This window comes from Epinephelus lanceolatus, chromosome 9, assembly GCF_041903045.1.
Source record: "Epinephelus lanceolatus isolate andai-2023 chromosome 9, ASM4190304v1, whole genome shotgun sequence".
Taxonomy (NCBI): Eukaryota; Metazoa; Chordata; class Actinopteri; order Perciformes; family Serranidae; genus Epinephelus; species Epinephelus lanceolatus.
The window spans coordinates 29368207-29387098 of record NC_135742.1 but is presented as its reverse complement, the minus strand read 5'-3'; the positions used below and the strand labels follow the sequence as shown (position 1 = coordinate 29387098).

The 18892-nt window shown below is 41.3% G+C and overlaps 1 protein-coding gene across 7 annotated transcripts in view; it reads left to right on the top strand.

Annotated features, from left to right (window-relative positions):
* Positions 1 to 17134, top strand: part of trpm3 (transient receptor potential cation channel, subfamily M, member 3) — a 173743-nt gene extending 156609 nt beyond the window's left edge. For 4 of the 7 annotated variants that reach the window (XM_033619375.2, XM_033619374.2, XM_033619378.2 and 1 more), the window contains exons 18-26: positions 3420 to 3560; positions 5226 to 5354; positions 6738 to 6989; positions 9188 to 9362; positions 9862 to 9996; positions 11624 to 11774; positions 13017 to 13210; positions 13438 to 13570; positions 15391 to 17134. In XM_033619375.2, coding sequence (XP_033475266.2) covers positions 3420 to 3560; positions 5226 to 5354; positions 6738 to 6989; positions 9188 to 9362; positions 9862 to 9996; positions 11624 to 11774; positions 13017 to 13210; positions 13438 to 13570; positions 15391 to 17005 — 2925 coding nt within the window. In that variant the 3' untranslated portion in view covers positions 17006 to 17134. The remainder of the gene's footprint in view (positions 1 to 3419; positions 3561 to 5225; positions 5355 to 6737; positions 6990 to 9187; positions 9363 to 9861; positions 9997 to 11623; positions 11775 to 13016; positions 13211 to 13437; positions 13571 to 15390) is intronic. The other 3 variants (XM_033619379.2, XM_033619377.2, XM_033619381.2) reach the window with 1 other exon arrangement.
* The last annotated feature ends 1758 nt before the right edge of the window (positions 17135 to 18892 follow it).

Sequence of the window (18892 nt, the reverse complement as noted above, 5' to 3'; positions counted from 1 at the left end):
TTCCATCTATCTCCTTTCTTTCTCTCTGCCTTTCCTTTGGTTCCTCTTGTTCTCTGCCCCGCTCTCTCTCTCCTTGCTCCTTTTGTTTCTTTATTTCTTTTGCTTTCAGCCCCCTCTCTCTCTAGCTCCTTCTCTCTTTCTCCCTCTCTCCAAGCTCAGTTCTGATTGAGGTACAGTACTGTATGCTAGCCGATTGCTGCCCCCTCACTCTCTCCCATCATGATGATGGCTTGCTGCAGCATACCACTCAGCATGTCGGCTGCTGAGCATGGGAGGCCCAGGCTTTTGCATTATATAACCATGTCCGCCTGCTGCTGCAGAGCTTAAATCATGCAGAGTCTGAGCACCTTCTCCCGGCTCACAGTGGAAGAGTTGGTCCATCTGCATAGACATGGATGTACAGCAGGATTAGGACTCGTTCCATTTCAATCCAATCAATCTTGGAGATGATACCAAGATCCAGTTTGTGTGTTGAAAGCAAGACTAGAAGTTGAAAGGCGATTTTAAGACATTAACTGGATCCAAGGTTGTTCCATTAAATGATTGAACTGAAGTTGAACGCCCCTCAGCACCACTGTACATACTCTCCATCTGCATTGAGCACAGCTAGCAAGCCAGCGCAAATGGGCCATTTTACACATGCAGTCCTTGAGGCGCAGTGGTGTTAAACAAAGAGCCCTGCTGCTAGAGGATGCATTTGCAATGAGCCCCTTCCTGTTGCCCTGGCTTCTGACTGTACAAATGCACCTTCAGATACTTATGAATCACACAAAGATTCATACAGATATACACAGACTGCTACACCACAGAGGGAGATTGTATTGTTCTATCCTCAGATGCTTTAGATAAACCACATTGTGATGAATGTTATAGCCTGTGTGATATAGCCTGTTTCCACTTGCTGATCGGGTAATGTGCATGTTCGGTACAGCAAAGGCATGGTGTGATTTACACCCTGGCATCTGAATCTGTTCACCCTGAAGGCCCTGTCTGTGTGTGCCTTGGACAAAACATGTAGCTGTATATGTTTCACATGTTTTGAAATAATAGAATTCCCCTGATTCCTGACTTCTACTGATGGTTGTATCACTATTGTACCTATTCAGTGGCCTGTCAACTTAAACCAACTCCTTTCCAAACCTTTTATCTTTACCTAGGTATGATATTCTGCCCTACAAAGGCAGACTGCAGTTCCTACACAGTGAGGTTGAGGAAAAAAAGGTCATAAAGTTTTCAGACTGGATGGCAACCTGTAAAACTGATAGAAAGGCCACAGTGCCTTCATGTTATGTCTTTTAAAGCTGATTATTTTACCTCAAAAACTTATTGCCATAGAACTCACACAATACCTAAAAATGCAGATACAGCACTCTGCCTTTGGATAATCACAGGATGCCTCAAGAAACTGAGGTGTCTTCCAACAAAAGTTCTCTCAGCTCTCTTATCTATTTTAACTTGTTTGTTTAAGAAAATTAACTTTGCAGTCCATAGCTTATCAGACTATAATATTTAACCAGTATAATACACTAATTTACAATTTAATAGGCCTATATTCAAGCATATGATTTAAAGATAGCTTAACCACACCAAGTCACATGAAATTCACCTAGATGGCGCCTACTGAGATCTGCTACGTTAGCAAGAGTTTTGCTGTTTTTTTCTGCTGCTGTTCTTTATGCTACTGCCTTTAATTAGTTATATGGAAATTGACAAATTAAATAGCCATTTTTTTTCATTTACAGATAATAACATGAGGAAAATCAATAATTAAACTTAGCTTTAGTTTTATCTTAGGCTTACACAAGCTAGCTTTCACTTTTTATAATACTTTTACTTAAAGGTCCAGTGAGTAAGATTTAGGGGGATTTAGCAGCATCTAGTGGTGAGGATTGCAGATTGCAACCAGCTGAAACGTCTTCCTGTTAGGATTTCTTTTAATTTTTCAAGAAGTTTTTCGCTGAGCTGAATTATCTGCAGAGGTATCTTCCTCCCTAATACAAATGGGCTGAGTGATTTAAACTGGTAAAAAACACTGAATAAAGCAGTTTCATGTTACAAATAAGTGTTTCTCTGACGCTGTTTGGCATGTCGGAGGTGGGCCACAAGCCCAGCACCTGCTAATGTGTGCTCACCTTTTTTCTCTTATAACTTAAGATCCCGACATTCAGAAGGTTTTTACCAGGAGCCAAATTATCCGCAGAGGTCTGTTCCTCTCCAAAACAAACAGACTGGGTGATTTAAACTGGTAAAAACATTGAATAAGTCAGCTTCATGTTAAAAAAAATCAGCGTTTTTCCAACGGTCTCATCACAGAGGGGCTGCAAACCATGGTGGCTGACATGAAAATGTGAATGGCCCTATTTAGAGCCAGTGTTTGGCTTGGACATTCTGGACTACTGTAGAAACATGGCAAGGCAACATGGCAATCTCTACAACAATTCTAATTTTCAGCATATCTATACCAAAAAAAAAACATTTTTATTTTATTATATTCAATTTTTGCCAAAAAAAAATCCCCCTTAATCCTACACACTGGACCTTTTAAGATGTCTGGTTAGCTTTCTTTCTATGGCAAACAGTGCACTGATGAGTCCTGCAGCACACAGGTTACCAAGCCAGAGTGCAGATACTGTGTTTTTTTGTTTTTTTTTAATCCATTTTGCACTGCTAGTTAAGCTGTCTTCACAGAAATTACACAGCTCTATGGCATGATATTTTTGTATAAAGTAAATCAGATGTCAGAAGGTCTGATACAGGTTCTAACTTAGTCTTGACCAAATATGTAGGTGCTGTGTTTTGCCTTTGTAGGGTAGTATACCTCTGACATACAATACAATTCCATGAATGAACTCCCTCAGAGGTCTGGTGTTGCTTTGACATTAAGACCATGACCCATAAAAACAGTGGGCTCCGAACCCTCTCTCATGGATAAGAAAATGTGTCACAGATTGAAGTGAGATATCTATGTCTTATCTTTTTTCTTTTTTCTGTCTTCTTTCTGTCATTATCTTGTCTCTCTTCTGTCTCTTAATTGTTGTCTGAGACACAATCCATGAGTGTCTGTGTCCGCGTCATACTGTGTTATCAGCCTTCACCCAACACTCCACCTTAAACACACATTTCACATTTTGGAATGATGACATTGCCTGTGCTTGCTTCTTTGATTATGGTATTAAAACTGTGCAGTCGACATAATGTGACCCTCTCACCCGTCTCCTTTTTTCTCCTTTTTTTTTCCCTTTGTTATTCAACTCTTCCCATCCCACCTCTTGCCTACTTGTCTTCATCTCTATCCTCTCTCTACATCTCCCCCACTCATCCTCCTCCGTCTTTTCATGCTTCCCTCTTCACACTCTCTGGTTCCCTCGCACCTTTCACTCCTTCCTCCCTCGCTCCATGTGGGGTTTGCATTCCCCCAGGCAATGCTGGGTAAGGTAACCACAGAGACATCCAGAAAGAAGGATGTTGAGGAGGTTCAGAAACGCCACCGCCTCATCCCCATGGGACGCAAGATATACGAGTTCTACAACGCTCCAATTGTCAAGTTCTGGTTCCATACGGTCAGTGTCGTCTTCAGCAACACCACCTATGTGCTCAGCTTCCCGTTAGCGCTGTCACTGCCTACTGTATTTCTGCAACAGCATCAATTCCCAGTTCTCTGCCGTTAGCTTCTACTGCCACAGTGCCTCATTAACCTCTTGTTCCACCCTGTCATTACCCAACCTTACTGGGGTGGGAAAGTTTAGTGCAGGGAGACTGATGGAAGCAACATAGTGAGAAAAGTACAGGCCAGGGAGGGAGTATAAGGTATCGGAGATCAAAAAAGGAGGTTTTGAATTAAAAATGTAAGCACTGCAACCTCTGAGTCATGGCATATTGCCACTGTATTCAATATTACAGTAAGTAGATATTTAATATGAAGTTTTAGAGTGTTTACATGTGCTTCTTTCTGTACAGCTGGATTCTGTGACTGTAGATATCCTTAAAGTCTGTGTATAGCTTGTGTTTTGTACAGTATCAGCCCGTGAGTGTGCGTGCAGTCTTTAAAACAAGCTGATCTTTTGTCTCCCATACCCCGTCTCGGCCTCCTTCAGTTTGCTTGCCCAGCGAAAGCATCTCTCAACATCACCAGCAGGGATTTCACTGTTTATTTATGCTGAGAAAATATTTTGACTGCTTTTTGTTTCATCCCATTTTTCCCCCTCTTCTCTGGCTATTTACTCCCCTCCTCTTCTCCCCCTCGCTTCTCCTTCCTGCCCTTCAGGTTAAAGAATGATATTCTACTGTGAATTTCATTACTGCGCTCGCAGAGCAGGTGCTGGGATTTCTCAGGGTCAAAACGCAGTCTTTACCTCATTCAGAGATTTGTATTCAAACCCTTCACCCGCTGTAGAGGGCTGCCCCGTTTAAAGTAATGTTTGCCAAAGTTATCACACAAACCAACCTGTGCATGTGGGACTGATTTACAGTGCCAGTCACACTTTATTAAAATCACTTTACCTGTGTACTTCTCTGGAATACTCAATTAAGCATTCCCAGTTTGCTTGTAGTTACTTTCATTTATAATTTAAATACGTCAAAGCCTTTCATTTGTGTTCCAAATTTAAAGCTAGGATCAGAATAGCATAGCTGTCCAAATCCCTGTTGGTTATATTCATGCAGTTTAAGTGGTCTCAGAGGATACCACATCACCGACTGCTAGATCAAAAATGTCAAATACCTGACTGAAATCCAGTGATGTCAGGACCTGTGAATGAGGAAAACACGTAAAAATGGATTTTCAGTACATTTGTGTCAGCGCGTCCAGGCCCGATCTTTAGATGGTGATAATTTTTTTTATCTACTGTGGATCATGATAAACCACAGTGCGCAAATTAATGTGGACAGCTGACATGGATTTAAATAGATAGAGCCACAGGAGACTCATAATGGACATTTTCAGGCCAAGTGTGGAGGTACAGTAATCAGGTGTCTTGACATCAAATCTCTATTATCACATCTGAAAAACTGGATTAAAGGAGGGTGTAATGAGGGTCAGCCATTCACTAAATAACTGTTTAATCATAGCAGTTACACACAAAAGCCCCTTGAGGCAATTTGTTTGCACAGAAAGAATTGAACATATTGATGCACAGTTTGCTGTTGTGGGAAAAGCACACAAACACAAGCACATAACCATAAATGTGTCCCTACTGATTTCCTTCTTCTGTCACGTCTTTGCGTAGATGGCATACGTGGGCTACCTGATGTTGTTCAACTACATCGTCCTGGTCAAGATGGATCTGTGGCCGTCTCCTCAGGAGTGGATTGTCATCGCTTACATCTTCACCAATGGCATTGAAAAGATGAGAGAGGTACAACTGTCCTAGCGGTGGCTACATGCAAATGTGCACCAGCATCCACGAGTGTAACGATTGCACAATAATCAGGTCTAAAGACACAAAACTGGTCACCATAGTGTTGCCTATGGTTAAATTCAGCAAGTGCTGTGGAGGAGGGCAGAGGCTAAGTGTCATGTCCATATCATCAAACTGCTCATAATAGATAGAGAAAACTGTAGGGCAACCACTGAGGGGGAGGAAAAAATAACAGTGGGGTGGAAATGAAGTTAAGAGACAGAGAGAGGGAAGCAAATAAATAAAAGGAGTAAATAGAGAATATGGGTATGTGGCCGTATGAGACAATCTAGTCTGGCCTCACTCTGTGGCTGTGTTTGTACTGTAAGTGTATGAAATGCATTTATCATTATGGCACATCATTCTCAGCTGCACAACAATGCCTCCTCACACATCTGCTCGATGCCCTGACTGGCAAACTCATACTGCCCTCTGATGGTGGTCATGAAGTATTGCATTTCTATTATTCTATTCCAATCACTTTTGGGCTCACTTCAGTTGTCCCTTCAGTTTAAGAAACACATCTTTTCATCCCCAAGGTTCCTACAGCTTAAGACAAATTAAATTGAAGACTTTTTAAGTCTTTTTTAATTGCCATTTGGAATAAAATTTAGGACACATTTACAATGCCCAAATTGAAAGTTTTCTTGGCGATTCTATGCTGCGTGTGAGATTTCACTACCCTGATTCCCATCATGCTGAGTTTGAAAAACTTACTATATAAACTACAGCAATCCTTGTATACATTGGCTTTAACCGGTTTTAACTATGGCACGAAATCTTTGTTAAGTAGTCATTTTTTGTTGAATTTGCAGTTCCCCTTGTTGTCTAGGGTACAGTGACAACTAACTAGCAGGCAGTAGATCATCTGTTCTGAGTATCTTGACCAAAAACAAAATATAGCCCACTGCACAAAGAACCAACAAACACCCGCTAACATCTGGCTTTTGTATACATAATGGGAAAGGTTACAATCAACATTCATACACAGGTCAGGTGACTCTGCAGTGGTCATGCGTAGAGTATTTATCAGCTCTGGGTCTGATTGGCAGTAATGGAATACGAAACAGTTCTGATCTACTGGCAAATCTTGTGGGTTCCACTATTCTGATCTCAGTGATGTGGGAAAATCCGTCCTCATTCCTTCCATTGTCTTAGCATTTTAAGATTTTGGAAAGACTGATGTAAGACATTTTAATAATAATTAAGGCCTTCTTTTTATATTAATGAATTTAATGCCTTGTAAGACTCTTTAAGGATCTACGGGAACCCTGCCTCATTCCTGCACTTGAACATCCTCATCTTCCATTCTCAAGTAATTTCCCTCCAACCCTCTCCCAGATCCTGATGTCAGAGCCAGGGAAGCTGCTACAGAAGGTGAAGGTGTGGCTTCAGGAGTACTGGAACATCACAGACCTCATGGCCATCCTCATATTCTCTGTCGGCATGGTTCTGCGTCTCCAGGAGCCGCCGCTCATGAGCTACGGGCGGGTCATCTACTGCGTCAACATCATCTATTGGTACATCCGGCTGCTGGACATCTTTGGGGTCAACAAGTACCTGGGTCCCTATGTGATGATGATTGGCAAAATGGTGAGAGGAGGCAGGGGTGGTTACGTGTGTGTGTGTGTGTGCGCGCATGTGTGTGTGTGTGTCCTTTCTATCTACAGCATCTCACATTTCCTCTCCTCATTATGTATTCCTCATTTATGTCTGACTTTTAGTACCTTCTGACTTCCACACAGCATGATCCATACTGATTATGAGAGTTCACTGACTGCCATAATTTGCCATAATTACAAAGATTTAATTTGTATGTTGTGTGCAGGCTTGGTCCTAACAGAGCTTCTGTGGCTCTAAACCAAATTGTTTGATCTCACAGAGCACAAGATCAGAGCCTCTGATACATACATGAAGACAAAACTAGAGAAGGGATCAAAGGCTCGAATTTGTATCCGTCTGATGTTCAACTGTTCTTTGACATGAGCTGTGTACCACTGGACACAAATGCTCTCTGATATGAAAATCAGCAATTAGTTAGAGAGAGAAAGAGAGAGGGGGAGAGAGATTTGGATTCAATGACTTAGTCAGATAATCGGCACATGTGATGTTGCAGCACCATAAGCGGATTTGAAGTGGGAGTAGTTCAGAGTGATGAAAAAAAATACTGCAGTGTAAATAACAGCAGAAAACTAAAGTACCACCGTACCTTCAAGCCATCATCTGTTTCACTGGCATCCGTTACACAATGTAGTTTGACAAAGTCTTTATTAAAAAAGAAAACTGAAACATTATAATGTTTTTTTTTTAACAACAGCTGTGGCTCATATTTGGCCTTAAAATGTGACTATTTCTTAGATGTGTTTCAGCTTTCTAGAAACACAAAGCATGACACCCTTACTCGAAAAATATACAGAGGCTAGTGTAACAGAGGCCAGTGGAATATAAATGAGATGTATTCCCCCACTTCAGCCTGGTAACATCAATATGGGATTAACATAAATTAAGTGCATTTCAAATACTGAGTTTAGGTTTCATTCCAGCCAAGAATCTGACAGACAAATTCACAAAGAATGGAGCGCAGCCTCTGACAGCATCATGAATTGCACATCGCTTGCAAATACTATCTGCCCCGTCTCAAGGTCTGATTCACAGAAGACATTGCACAAATTATATTATAGTGCAGATACAGCCATAAAGTTTTGCAGCTTAGTGCACTGTGCAATTATCTATGTGGCAAAGTATTAATGTTGCCTTTATGCCAAGCAACCCCAAGGGGGGTGTCAAAGGGTACAGATGCCCATGGCCATGAAAAGTCTATGGTTGACCCTTAAATTGGATCAAGTACAACAATTAACTTATTGACTTATATTAATGACAATACAAGTTATATATATTTGCGTGATAATGTATTTTTATCATTAAAATACATGCTGCCACCCCCAGGTACTGTGAAATGGTGCGGTCCATCTGACATGGGTCAGGTGCACTGTGTGCAAAACTCACAAGTGCTAACGATGTTAACATGTAAGGTGGACTGCAGCCTGGCTAGCTATGTCAGAATGTCTCACAAAACGTCAGGAGCTCCTGATGGAAAAGCCAGGGTACAGAGAGAACAGGAAAGTGAAAGGAACAGAGGCAATGGCCAAATGTACGGCAAAAAAACACACTTAACACAGAGTAGATACAAAATACATGTGGAAATATGATTGATTGGATGATTTTCGCAGTAAGTATAAAAGTTTGCATAGCTCAGCTCTCTGAAGACGCTGATGATTTCACTGTAACTGTGTGTGGCTGTTAACACTGATCTTTGTGAATTCGACTGTCTTGGTTTGAGGCTTATTTGCATAAAAAGGGGCAAATTTTGCACCAAATTTATGCATGTTACCAAATTTAAATATGTGCAAACAACACAGGAGCACAGAGACGCTATTTGCTTGGCAGTACAGTTAAGGGTGCAGTTTCTCTTTGTCGTATTCATGTAGCTTTAGCAGCCACAATCCTTTAGTGAATTTGACCCTGAGAGGGATAGTAATCAAAAAATGCTAATGCAGATCATCATTCATCAAACTGCCTCTCCAACTGCAACAGACCAACACATTCCCTCACTGCTCTCTTGTTTTGCCTCATTATTGCTTTCCTCTCTTATTCATGCCTTCTTTTTTTAATCATCCTTCCTTCTGTAAACATCCTTATCAACTGCTACCCATTTTTTTCCCTCTTCTTAAACCACTCACCCCCTCCCTTCTCTCTTTGACGGCCCTTCTCTACCCCCCTCCCTCTCTCAGATGATCGACATGATGTATTTTGTGATCATCATGTTGGTGGTGCTGATGAGTTTTGGGGTGGCACGTCAGGCCATCCTCAACCCTAATGAAGATCCGTCCTGGATGCTAGCTAGGAACATCTTCTTCATGCCTTACTGGATGATCTACGGAGAGGTGTTTGCCGACCAGATTGACCGTAAGTTCAGGGCCAGAGTGTCAGAGCTTTTGAATAAAAAACGTAATTTTTGATAATTTCGAGAAGAATAGTTCCTGACTCTGAGGAGAGATGGAAACAATGTGACCAAATCCGCACCTTTAAATTTTCAGTCATTCCTCCACAGGTCAATGGAAGATATCTTTTTATAACACATAAAACACTACAAGACATGTTGCATCATATTTATGATAGTTAAAAAATTGTATCCCACGTCTTTTTGTCAAGTTACTTCTTACACGAGGACATTAATTTTTACTGTCAGTTTGTCCTGATCTTTTTTTGTCTCCACATTATTTTATATTATGTAGACAAAGTGACTCAATAAAGTGTCTGTGAGAAAATGTCTTGAGAGTGAGAGTGCGTTTGTGTGCTGCTCTGTTGTCTTTCTGTGTGGTTGTGTATATGAGGGTGTGCACAGAGTGTGAGGCGTGGCCCAAAGAGAAGAGATCTGAAATAATGTTTTCATTCTTTGTTTCAGATTTGCATAGTAGGAAGTTACAGCACAGGCTGAATGAAAAACTCTGGCTGGTCGAAAATTACATTCGAACTCACGGAACCTGGCGTAGTAGTGGTGGTGGTACATCCCACATTGCCCAGTGCAGTCAAAACAACAGTAAATCAATAGATATATAGACCTCAATTTTATCACATCTACCTATCCCACCTCTCCTTCATCATCCTCACATTACCACCATGTCATGCCCACTCCTACCACTCGAGGCCACTTGAGACAAAAGTGTGCATGCGGCTCCACACGCTCTAAGGTTAAAGTTGCCCTCATGTGTTTGGCATCTTGGGTCAGCTACTGTATCCAAACTGCACTATATTTAAACACCACAAGCTTGTTTAAGATCATTTAAAATGTGTGGCAGTCTGATTGAATGAGGCTGCCTGTCCTCTCCAAATGTTTGATTGACTAAGTAGTAGCTTGACCTAAGGCTATATTTTGTAAGCAACTTTACCCTGACTAATTATGGCACTGGCTGGCAAATGGCACTGTTACGTGGCAGTAGCACTTTTCAAATGTGCTGTAATATTTTCATGCTCTTTGTTTTTGGTCAGTTGTCACATCAAGAGGAACTATCAAAGCTTAAAAGTTTGATATTCCCTTGATGTTTCTTCCACTCGTTTTGTTCCTTGACCTTCGATTAGTTTCATTTGAAGAAGTGACCCTGCCATGTTAACACCGTCTGTCACATAAACCATATCACCCTCCCCTTTTTTTACGCCGGCTCCACTTCTCACTGGAGCAAATGCAACATTGCCAAAATATTTCTAACAATAAAGCCAACATTTAATATCAGAAAGCATTGACGTTTACATATGAAAACCACACCATGCAGGAATAAAACACATGCATACACACATCCACACCAGAATATATTTATCAGCCACCTTTCATCATCTGTAATCTGTTTTTTCACGTGGTTCAGTTGTCAGAGTTTTTAAATCCAAATTTTTTGAAGGTGAAAATTTGAAAAATAGAAAAATTACTTCAGTTCTCTGTCTTTGGGCTGCATTGTGTGAAACAATTGAACATCAAGCAATGATGAGCATGACTAGAATGAATCTCAAAGGCAAACAAACCAAGAACAAATGCTGAATGTTCCCCAGATAAGCCACAGCAACTGAACCATCACAGATGGAAAAAACACACTATGTATCCGAAATACATTCCAAATGATTCACAGCAATCGGCCATTGCTGACTGAAGCTATGGCACACATATGTGACAATATATTTTAAACATCCGCTGCATGTTTAAATATATTGGGAGCACAAATTGTGATGAGACATGATGAATGTATTTTATTTTGTTTTCAGATGCACATTTCTGAACATGAGCCCTTACCATTATAGTGTCCACTCTTTCCAGCCCCTTCTTTAAGAAGCATAAAGACAAATTATGCTTCTTGTTTGTTTGCAAAATATGTAGTTATGCATTTTATTTGGTATTTTCAGGTCTGCTTGTCTCTTTGTTTGTTGACGTTGTAACTCAGTGTACAGTATGTGCTTGAGCGTTTTATGTTTTCTCTACTTTGCTTTGGTTTTATTATCATTTTATTTTTTTCTATCTACTGTTTATGTCATGCGTCTGCATGTCTTTCTAATTTGTTGTGCATCTACAAATTTCTACTTGAATACTATATTATTATGATGGATTTAAGTCTCTAGCTACATACATAGTTTACCTTGTATTAACTCGTATGTGTGTGTATTTGTTTCGTGGCGGCGTGCAGCCCCCTGTGGGCAGAACATCACTACAGATGATGGGGTGGTGGTGGCCCTGCCTCCCTGTAAGACTGGTGCCTGGATTGTCCCAGCCATCATGGCCTGCTATCTGCTGGTGGCCAACATACTGCTGGTCAACCTACTCATAGCTGTGTTCAAGTACGTAAACTCTCTAATAAGTTTAATTCTTCCAACTGTAAAAAAAAAAAAAAAATTGACACCACACTGCTTCACACACCTCAGGACCTGACACACACTCAGTTTGGCACCATGATAGGAATGATTTCTCTCTGTCCTTCAACACTCTCACAAAAACCATATCACTAAGTCATGGTTAGGCATGGGACTATAAAAAAATTTCATGTCACAATGATCCTGGCCAAAATAAATATGATTCATGATATTATCCCAATAATCATCAAAATATACTTGAAACTAAAATGTGCTGGAGTCACCTTACCTTACATTTTGTTAAGAAACGCACACTTGCATCACAGATAAGACACAACTTTTTAAATGAATATCATTTATTTGAGTTGGCATCATATATTTATATGAAATGTGCCATTGATTGATTAGAATCTTTTGTATTTTGAGGTTAGTTTATATGCAGCCGGTTTTTGCAGAATCTCTTTTACAGATGGTTGCCAGGCTCTTAAGGCGTTGCTGGACACGATATTCACGTTTATCCAGATAATGGAATCATATAAAATCATATATCATCCCATCCCTTGTCTGCAGCTCAGCAAAGGCTCTCCAATTTGTATTTCTAACATGCAACAAACAAGTGCACATTATGCTAAACTTGAGCTTGTTCCGTGGAAACACTTTCCCAAGAGGCAGTATTTTAATATATATATATATTAGTGTAGAGCACTATGCTACACTAATTAAAACCTGTTTTAAACAAAGTAGACATAAGTGTCTTTTAGACTTTATTTGAGATGTGTGTGTTTATGTGTGAGAGGAAAAGAGAAATGACAGTAGTTTGTGTTCGGGCTAATATTAAGCCACACTCACAAGAGGCTGGTAGCAAATTGTATTAACAGAACGGGATGGCGCTTCATCCACAGAGACATGATCATGCAAATGATCTGTTATTGTGCCTCTGAATAATCTGTGTAGCAAGAATGATCATCCTCCTCTCCATATTTGTCAATATTTACCAAAAAGTGCCCAATGGGAAAAAGTTGAGTTTTAATCTCATGACATATTAAGGTAACAAGTTAATGTGCTGGCTGTTGTATTTATTTCTATCTCCATACACTCAGAGCATCAACCAGTCTTTCTACTTTCGGAAGTGGTTCTGATCTTTGTTGTGCCACTGATGACTTGATTCACCGGATGTAATATTTCTTGGTTGGTGTGGCATTTCTGTCCTGTCATTGTCCGTCATCATAGTAACACATTCTTCGAGGTGAAGTCCATCTCCAACCAGGTTTGGAAGTTCCAGCGCTACCAGCTCATTATGACCTTCCATGAGCGCCCAGTCCTTCCTCCACCCCTCATCATCTTCAGTCACATAACTATGGTCCTCAAGCACTTGTGTTGTCGCTGGCGCAAGCATGATGACGACGAGAGGGACTATGGACTAAGTGAGTGGCAGATGGACATTAACAACCCTGATAAACTTGGACGGTGTAAACAGAATTATTTTTAGAGTTGTAATTTATTCGTATCACTGTAGTTATTTTCAATATTCTGTTTTTTAACGGTGCTATATATATTCTGGATTTGAACTTTTGCTATAATTATACTATGACTCAAACTGTTAAATATGGCAATGAAGCATTATCACTTCCTTAAACTCTTTCATCCACAGAACTTTTCATCACAGAGGATGAGCTAAAGAAAGTCCATGACTTTGAGGAGCAATGCATAGAGGAGTACTTCAGGGAGAAAGATGACCGATTCCACTCTTCTAACGATGAAAGGATCAGAGTCACTTCTGAAAGGTTGGAAATAGCAATGCAGAAAACTTTTGTGTCATAGTGCACATTTCAAATCAAGCAAATCAAACACATGCTGCAAAATACACACAGCAGAACAGAACAGAGACACAGATCAAGATTAGATAAAGTTTTATTTAGTTAAGTTTAGTTGCACATGTATAGAAAATAGAGGAAAAAGAAATTAAAAGTTAAAACATTGTACAGGAGAGGTTACAAGCCAAAAATGGCTTATGAAGATACCTCATGACATCCGACATGAAGCTAACAACAATCATAAATAAAAAGAAAAAAAAACAAAGTGTTAGAAGTCTTTGCAAATTAGAGTCCTTCTCAAGTGTTTTTTGAAAAATGATAATGTAGATGATGATTGTAAAGATGGAAGAAGGATGTTCCAAAGAGATGGTCCTCTGTATTTCAGTGTATATTGATAAAGAGAAGTCTGGAAGGACAATATGGAAGATAAAGGTCCTCAGAGTGTCTTGTGGAATATGACTGAATGTCTGTGGAAAACTTATGAAAAACTCTAGGCAAGTCATGAGTGAGATGTACATATTTATAGATGAATACAATGTATATGTACAGTATATATGTATATGTTAACATTAAAAAATGATAAATTTTGGTATTTTCTAAAGAGAGAAGCAAATGATTCACATTTTTTAGCAGAGCTAGTCACTCTCAAAAAATTCTTTTGAAGTAGAATAATCTTATTGAGGTAAGTGGAACATGTGGCAACCCAAGCTGTATTACAATACATAATACAAGGGTAAATGAAGCTATAGTAAAAAGTTAAAATACAGAGATGATCGACCAGTGAACAAACTCTAATTAAGATACCAATTGACTTCATAGTCTTTTTACAGACAAGTTCAATATGGTGTTACCAAGTTAGGTTTTTGTCTACTATGACACCTAGAAATTTAATGCAAGGTATTATTTTGATGTTGTCTATGAAAATGTCTTTGAGAGAGATTTTGTTCATCTGAAACCATTTAAATTTGCTTCTTGAATGAGTGTGCTAAAAATTTTCACATGAAGATACCAGACTAGTATCATCAGCAAATAAAACAGGCGGTATATTTTTGCAGACCCTAGGTAGGTCATTTATGTAAATCAAGAACAAAAGAGGTCCAAGAATGGAGCCTTGAGGTACTCTGCAAAGTAACTTAGCTCTATTTGAATCATACCTATTAATAGAGACATACTGCTCCCTGTCTGTTAAATAATCAACCACATTTTAAAGCAACATCATTAAAGCCATATTTCTGTAATTTTGCATTAAGAATGTTGTGATCAACAGTGTCAAAAGCATTTGACAAGTCTAAGAATATGCCAAGAGTAATTATCTTGTTGTCTAAGGCTGTGGTGTTTTCGTTGACAAGCTGCAAAAGAGACATTTCCTAGAACCATATTGATGGCTGTACAGTATGTTGCTCTTATCCATAAGCTTTTTCACTCTGGAATATACTAGTTTTTCAAGAACTTTAGAAAAACATGGTAAATCAGATATAGGACCATGATTATTACATCAGCTGGATTCACCTGATTGGAATAGGGGTATGACTTTAGCTACTTTAAGGTCACTTTGTACAACACCTGTTCTGAACGATTAAGTTAAGACATGTGTGAGAAGCTCAACGATAGACAAAACTACTTTCTTTACAAGGCTAGATTGTATTTCATCATGCCCTGCTGAGGAGTCTTTCATCCCTAGTATAATGTTCTGCACGTCTTTAGAGGTAGGAGGGTCAAACATGCTTATGCATGAAGATTTCAGCTGTTTTTTTACCGTGTCTTCTTTCTCTTCTTCTCTACTCTACCAGGGTGGAGAATATGGCAATGCGTCTGGAGGAAGTCAATGAAAGGGAACACTTCATGAAGGCCTCGCTGCAGACCGTTGACATCCGTCTGGCTCAAATGGAGGAGCTGATTGGAAGAATTGCTGTAGCACTAGAGCGTGTGACAGGTGTTGAGCGCGGGGAGGTCAACAAAGTACGTTCGCGGACTTCATCTGACTGCACAGACTCTGCATACATACTCCGCCAGGGTGAGTGCCCAGAAGCAGCATACATCCTGCGACAAAGCAGCTTTAACAGCACAGAGGGGAATGCCTACCGCCTGCAGGAGGCACTGGAGGGAACAGCTGAGGGCTCCATGTCCCCTCCTTCCCCGACTAGCATGGCCGCACGGACAAGGAGCCACTCATTTTATCACGGTCGTGGTGGTGAACGTGCAAGTGGAGCTGAACGAGCTGAGAGCTTTTTCAAAGAACGCTCCCTCAGTCTCCATCGAGCCAACAGCTCACAATCAGTGTCCTCAGGTGCCGCCCCCAAGGAGTCTAAGCCCCTCCCTCTGGCGACGCTGTCGGTCTCCCAGCAGCACCGTCCATCATCATGCATTGATATCTATGTCTCAACTTCTGAGGAGGTGGGTCCTGCGGAGGTCTTTCTGGATCCTCTCCGAGTGGTCCCACCGCTCCAGAGGGACTGCTCGGTGCAGTCGGATACAATGGAGACGGTGCTGCCGGGAGGCCGGGACTTCAGCAGTGCTGCCACCAGTGGTATGGGCGACAGGCACTCGGAGGGTGGAGCAGGCAGCAGCGGAACAGCTGGAGCCATGTTTGATGACAGTGCAGCTGCTGACTTGTCGTTGTGCTCAGCCCACCTTTTACCAGACACCACTTTACCTCCTTGGGACATGGAACCATCCCCACCTCCCTCAGCAGGGCTGCTGGAGCGCTCTAAGAGCAGCCGCTACCTCTCTACAGCAGGCACATCATTCCTGGATGAGCCCCCTCTGGTGAAGTCACACAGCCTCATGTTCACACCAAGAGGCTGTTACAGTGGAATAGGTGCAGGAGTCCAGGTAAAAGCTGCAGAGTACACCAGCATCACTGACTGCATCGACACACGCTGTGTCTCAGCCCCATACACTCCTGCAGAACGCTCAAACTCCCCCGGAGGATCCACCTCTTTCCCCTTTGATAAGCCGCCAGACATTGCTTCCTCTCACCCGGAGAGAGAAGCAGAGCTTAGCCACACAGAGTCTGATCCAGAGGACCCTGAGGACCTGATTCCGGCCCCTGATACGCCTCGTCTAGGGGGCCTTGGTGGGCCCAGTGGAGCCCCTCTCTGCTCCCCCTTCTCCAGGCTGGAGCGAGCAAACAGCTGCTCCTCAGACGACTCCCATCCTTCCCTCACGCTGGCCCCTCCGCACCGGAAGAGCCTGTCGGTGAGTGAAAGGATGGAGAGGGGACCGGGTCTGGGGGCAGACAGGGGGCCTGGGCCGGGGGGCCGGGGTCTGGCAGGAACCAGAAACCCCTTCCTCAGGAGCAAGTCTGGCGCACGGCCTGAAGCAGCCAAGACTGACAGCCTCTCCATGAGGAAGCTGGCCACTCCGTCAGCTTTCCGCAGCTTTGATAGACAAAACTACACGTGACAAGAACACTGGTTGGCACACTCACACACTGATAGGACCAGGGAGGAAAACTGAAAGGGCCAAGGGCAAATGGTGAAAGCAGGGTGAAGTTGCCCATAGATGATGATCTGAACCAGATCTACAGTTTTTTCACTTACGTTTTAGGTTAGAAAAGATGGTAAAAGTTTATTTATAGACAGTACTGGGGAGGCAACTTTACCCTGGATCGGGGGGGGGGGGGGGGGGGGGGGGGATGGGAGATGTAGGGGTCCTACTGTACACCAGTCAAAAACAAAGAGCTATGAATCTAGAGTAGTTTTTACCTCCTCTTGTAGCTAAGTAACTCTCAATGGGGTGTTATGGCAATGGAAGGTGTATTTGTACTGTATGTCTTCCACCCACCACCTTTACGTCAAGTAGACATCTGTCACTGTGTTACATCACATATCAATCACGTAAGTCAGAGAAAGTGTACTGTTACTCTACTCCTAGCTGCATTACATGGTAGAAACTGTCAAGTCTGAGAGACAGAGAGGCAAAAGAAAGAAAGACAGCCACCTCATTTTGTCATTTTGTCTTAGCGTAGAGTCATTACTGTCGCAAAACTTTCGCTTTAAATGCATTATCCTCTCTTCATATAATCCTAACTCCACTCTGTAAGAGCCAGGCACTAGCAAACAGAGAGAAGCTATTATTTATGGCTGCTTCATAAAGGATTCAGTGAAGTGTTTGAAACCATCGGGAGCTACAGTATGTCCTCTCTTGGTTGCACTGGAAATGATTGCTGTAACATGGCAACAACTTACCTCTAGATACACAAATACACCTTTCAAATAATCAATATTTATCTCTTTTTTCAGAAGTATATCAAATTTGCCTTTCGTTGTCTTGTGTTTTTTTGTAGCATAATTTATCTACTCAACTGTTTCTTTAAGTCCAGTTTAAAAAAAGAAAGCAGTGTTTTAATGTACACCAGTCAAAAGGTCATTACTCTATCACAAGTCTACAGTCATGGCTGTCGTATGTCAGCAGTCTGTATCTGCAGTAACAACTGGGTTTAATTAGCCACATGATAAGACTGAAAAGCTAAATGTTATCAGGAAAAACGCGAGAAGGAATGTGACATGAGATTAGCAGGTGACAGCATCCAGTGTTTTCCAACTGATGTTCGGGGGAACAGGAGTCGAGGCATGAAACTATAACAGGAAATGGAGATAGAAGAGTTTAATCAAGTGCATGTCGACATTCACATGCGTATTTACATGTCTACACACACACGCACACATACACTGTCAATCTTACATAACACTAGAAAATAAACTCCAGTTCAGACCTGATCCCTGAGAGCTTTAACAAGTGCAATTGCAAAAAATGGGGGCAAGAGGGCGCTATGAGCCTATTTCTAAAGCAATGCTTGCTGGGTGAACCTGATGTGAACCTTCTTTGCCTGCACCTGACACCAAAAATCCTTACACTCTCTTGTAGCCCAGCCCTCCTCCTTCAGGTTTTGGCAGTGGCATTATGTTGCAATGGTTTTACACCCACCTACGCCTAATGGATCCGTCCTTCATCGACTCCGTAACTGTCATTCATTTGCTTTTCTCCTTTATTTTGTTAATTGCATTCAGAGCCAGACACTGCAAAAGGAGACTTTAATAGAAAGCAATTACCCGATGACTAAGCCCATTATAAAACATATACAGAGTTCCTACAGAAAGAGCTAATTTATGAATTTATTTTTTAAAAAAAGAAGCTTGAAATAAGCTGTCAAGTATATGCATTCTAGCTGAGATATAAGGAAGACGTGCATTTTAAGCGACATGGAGGAGGAAACATGGGGTTATTATTATTAAAAGATGAAAGCCAGATCAGTGTTTTAAAAAAAATATCTTTTTTTAATCAAATGGG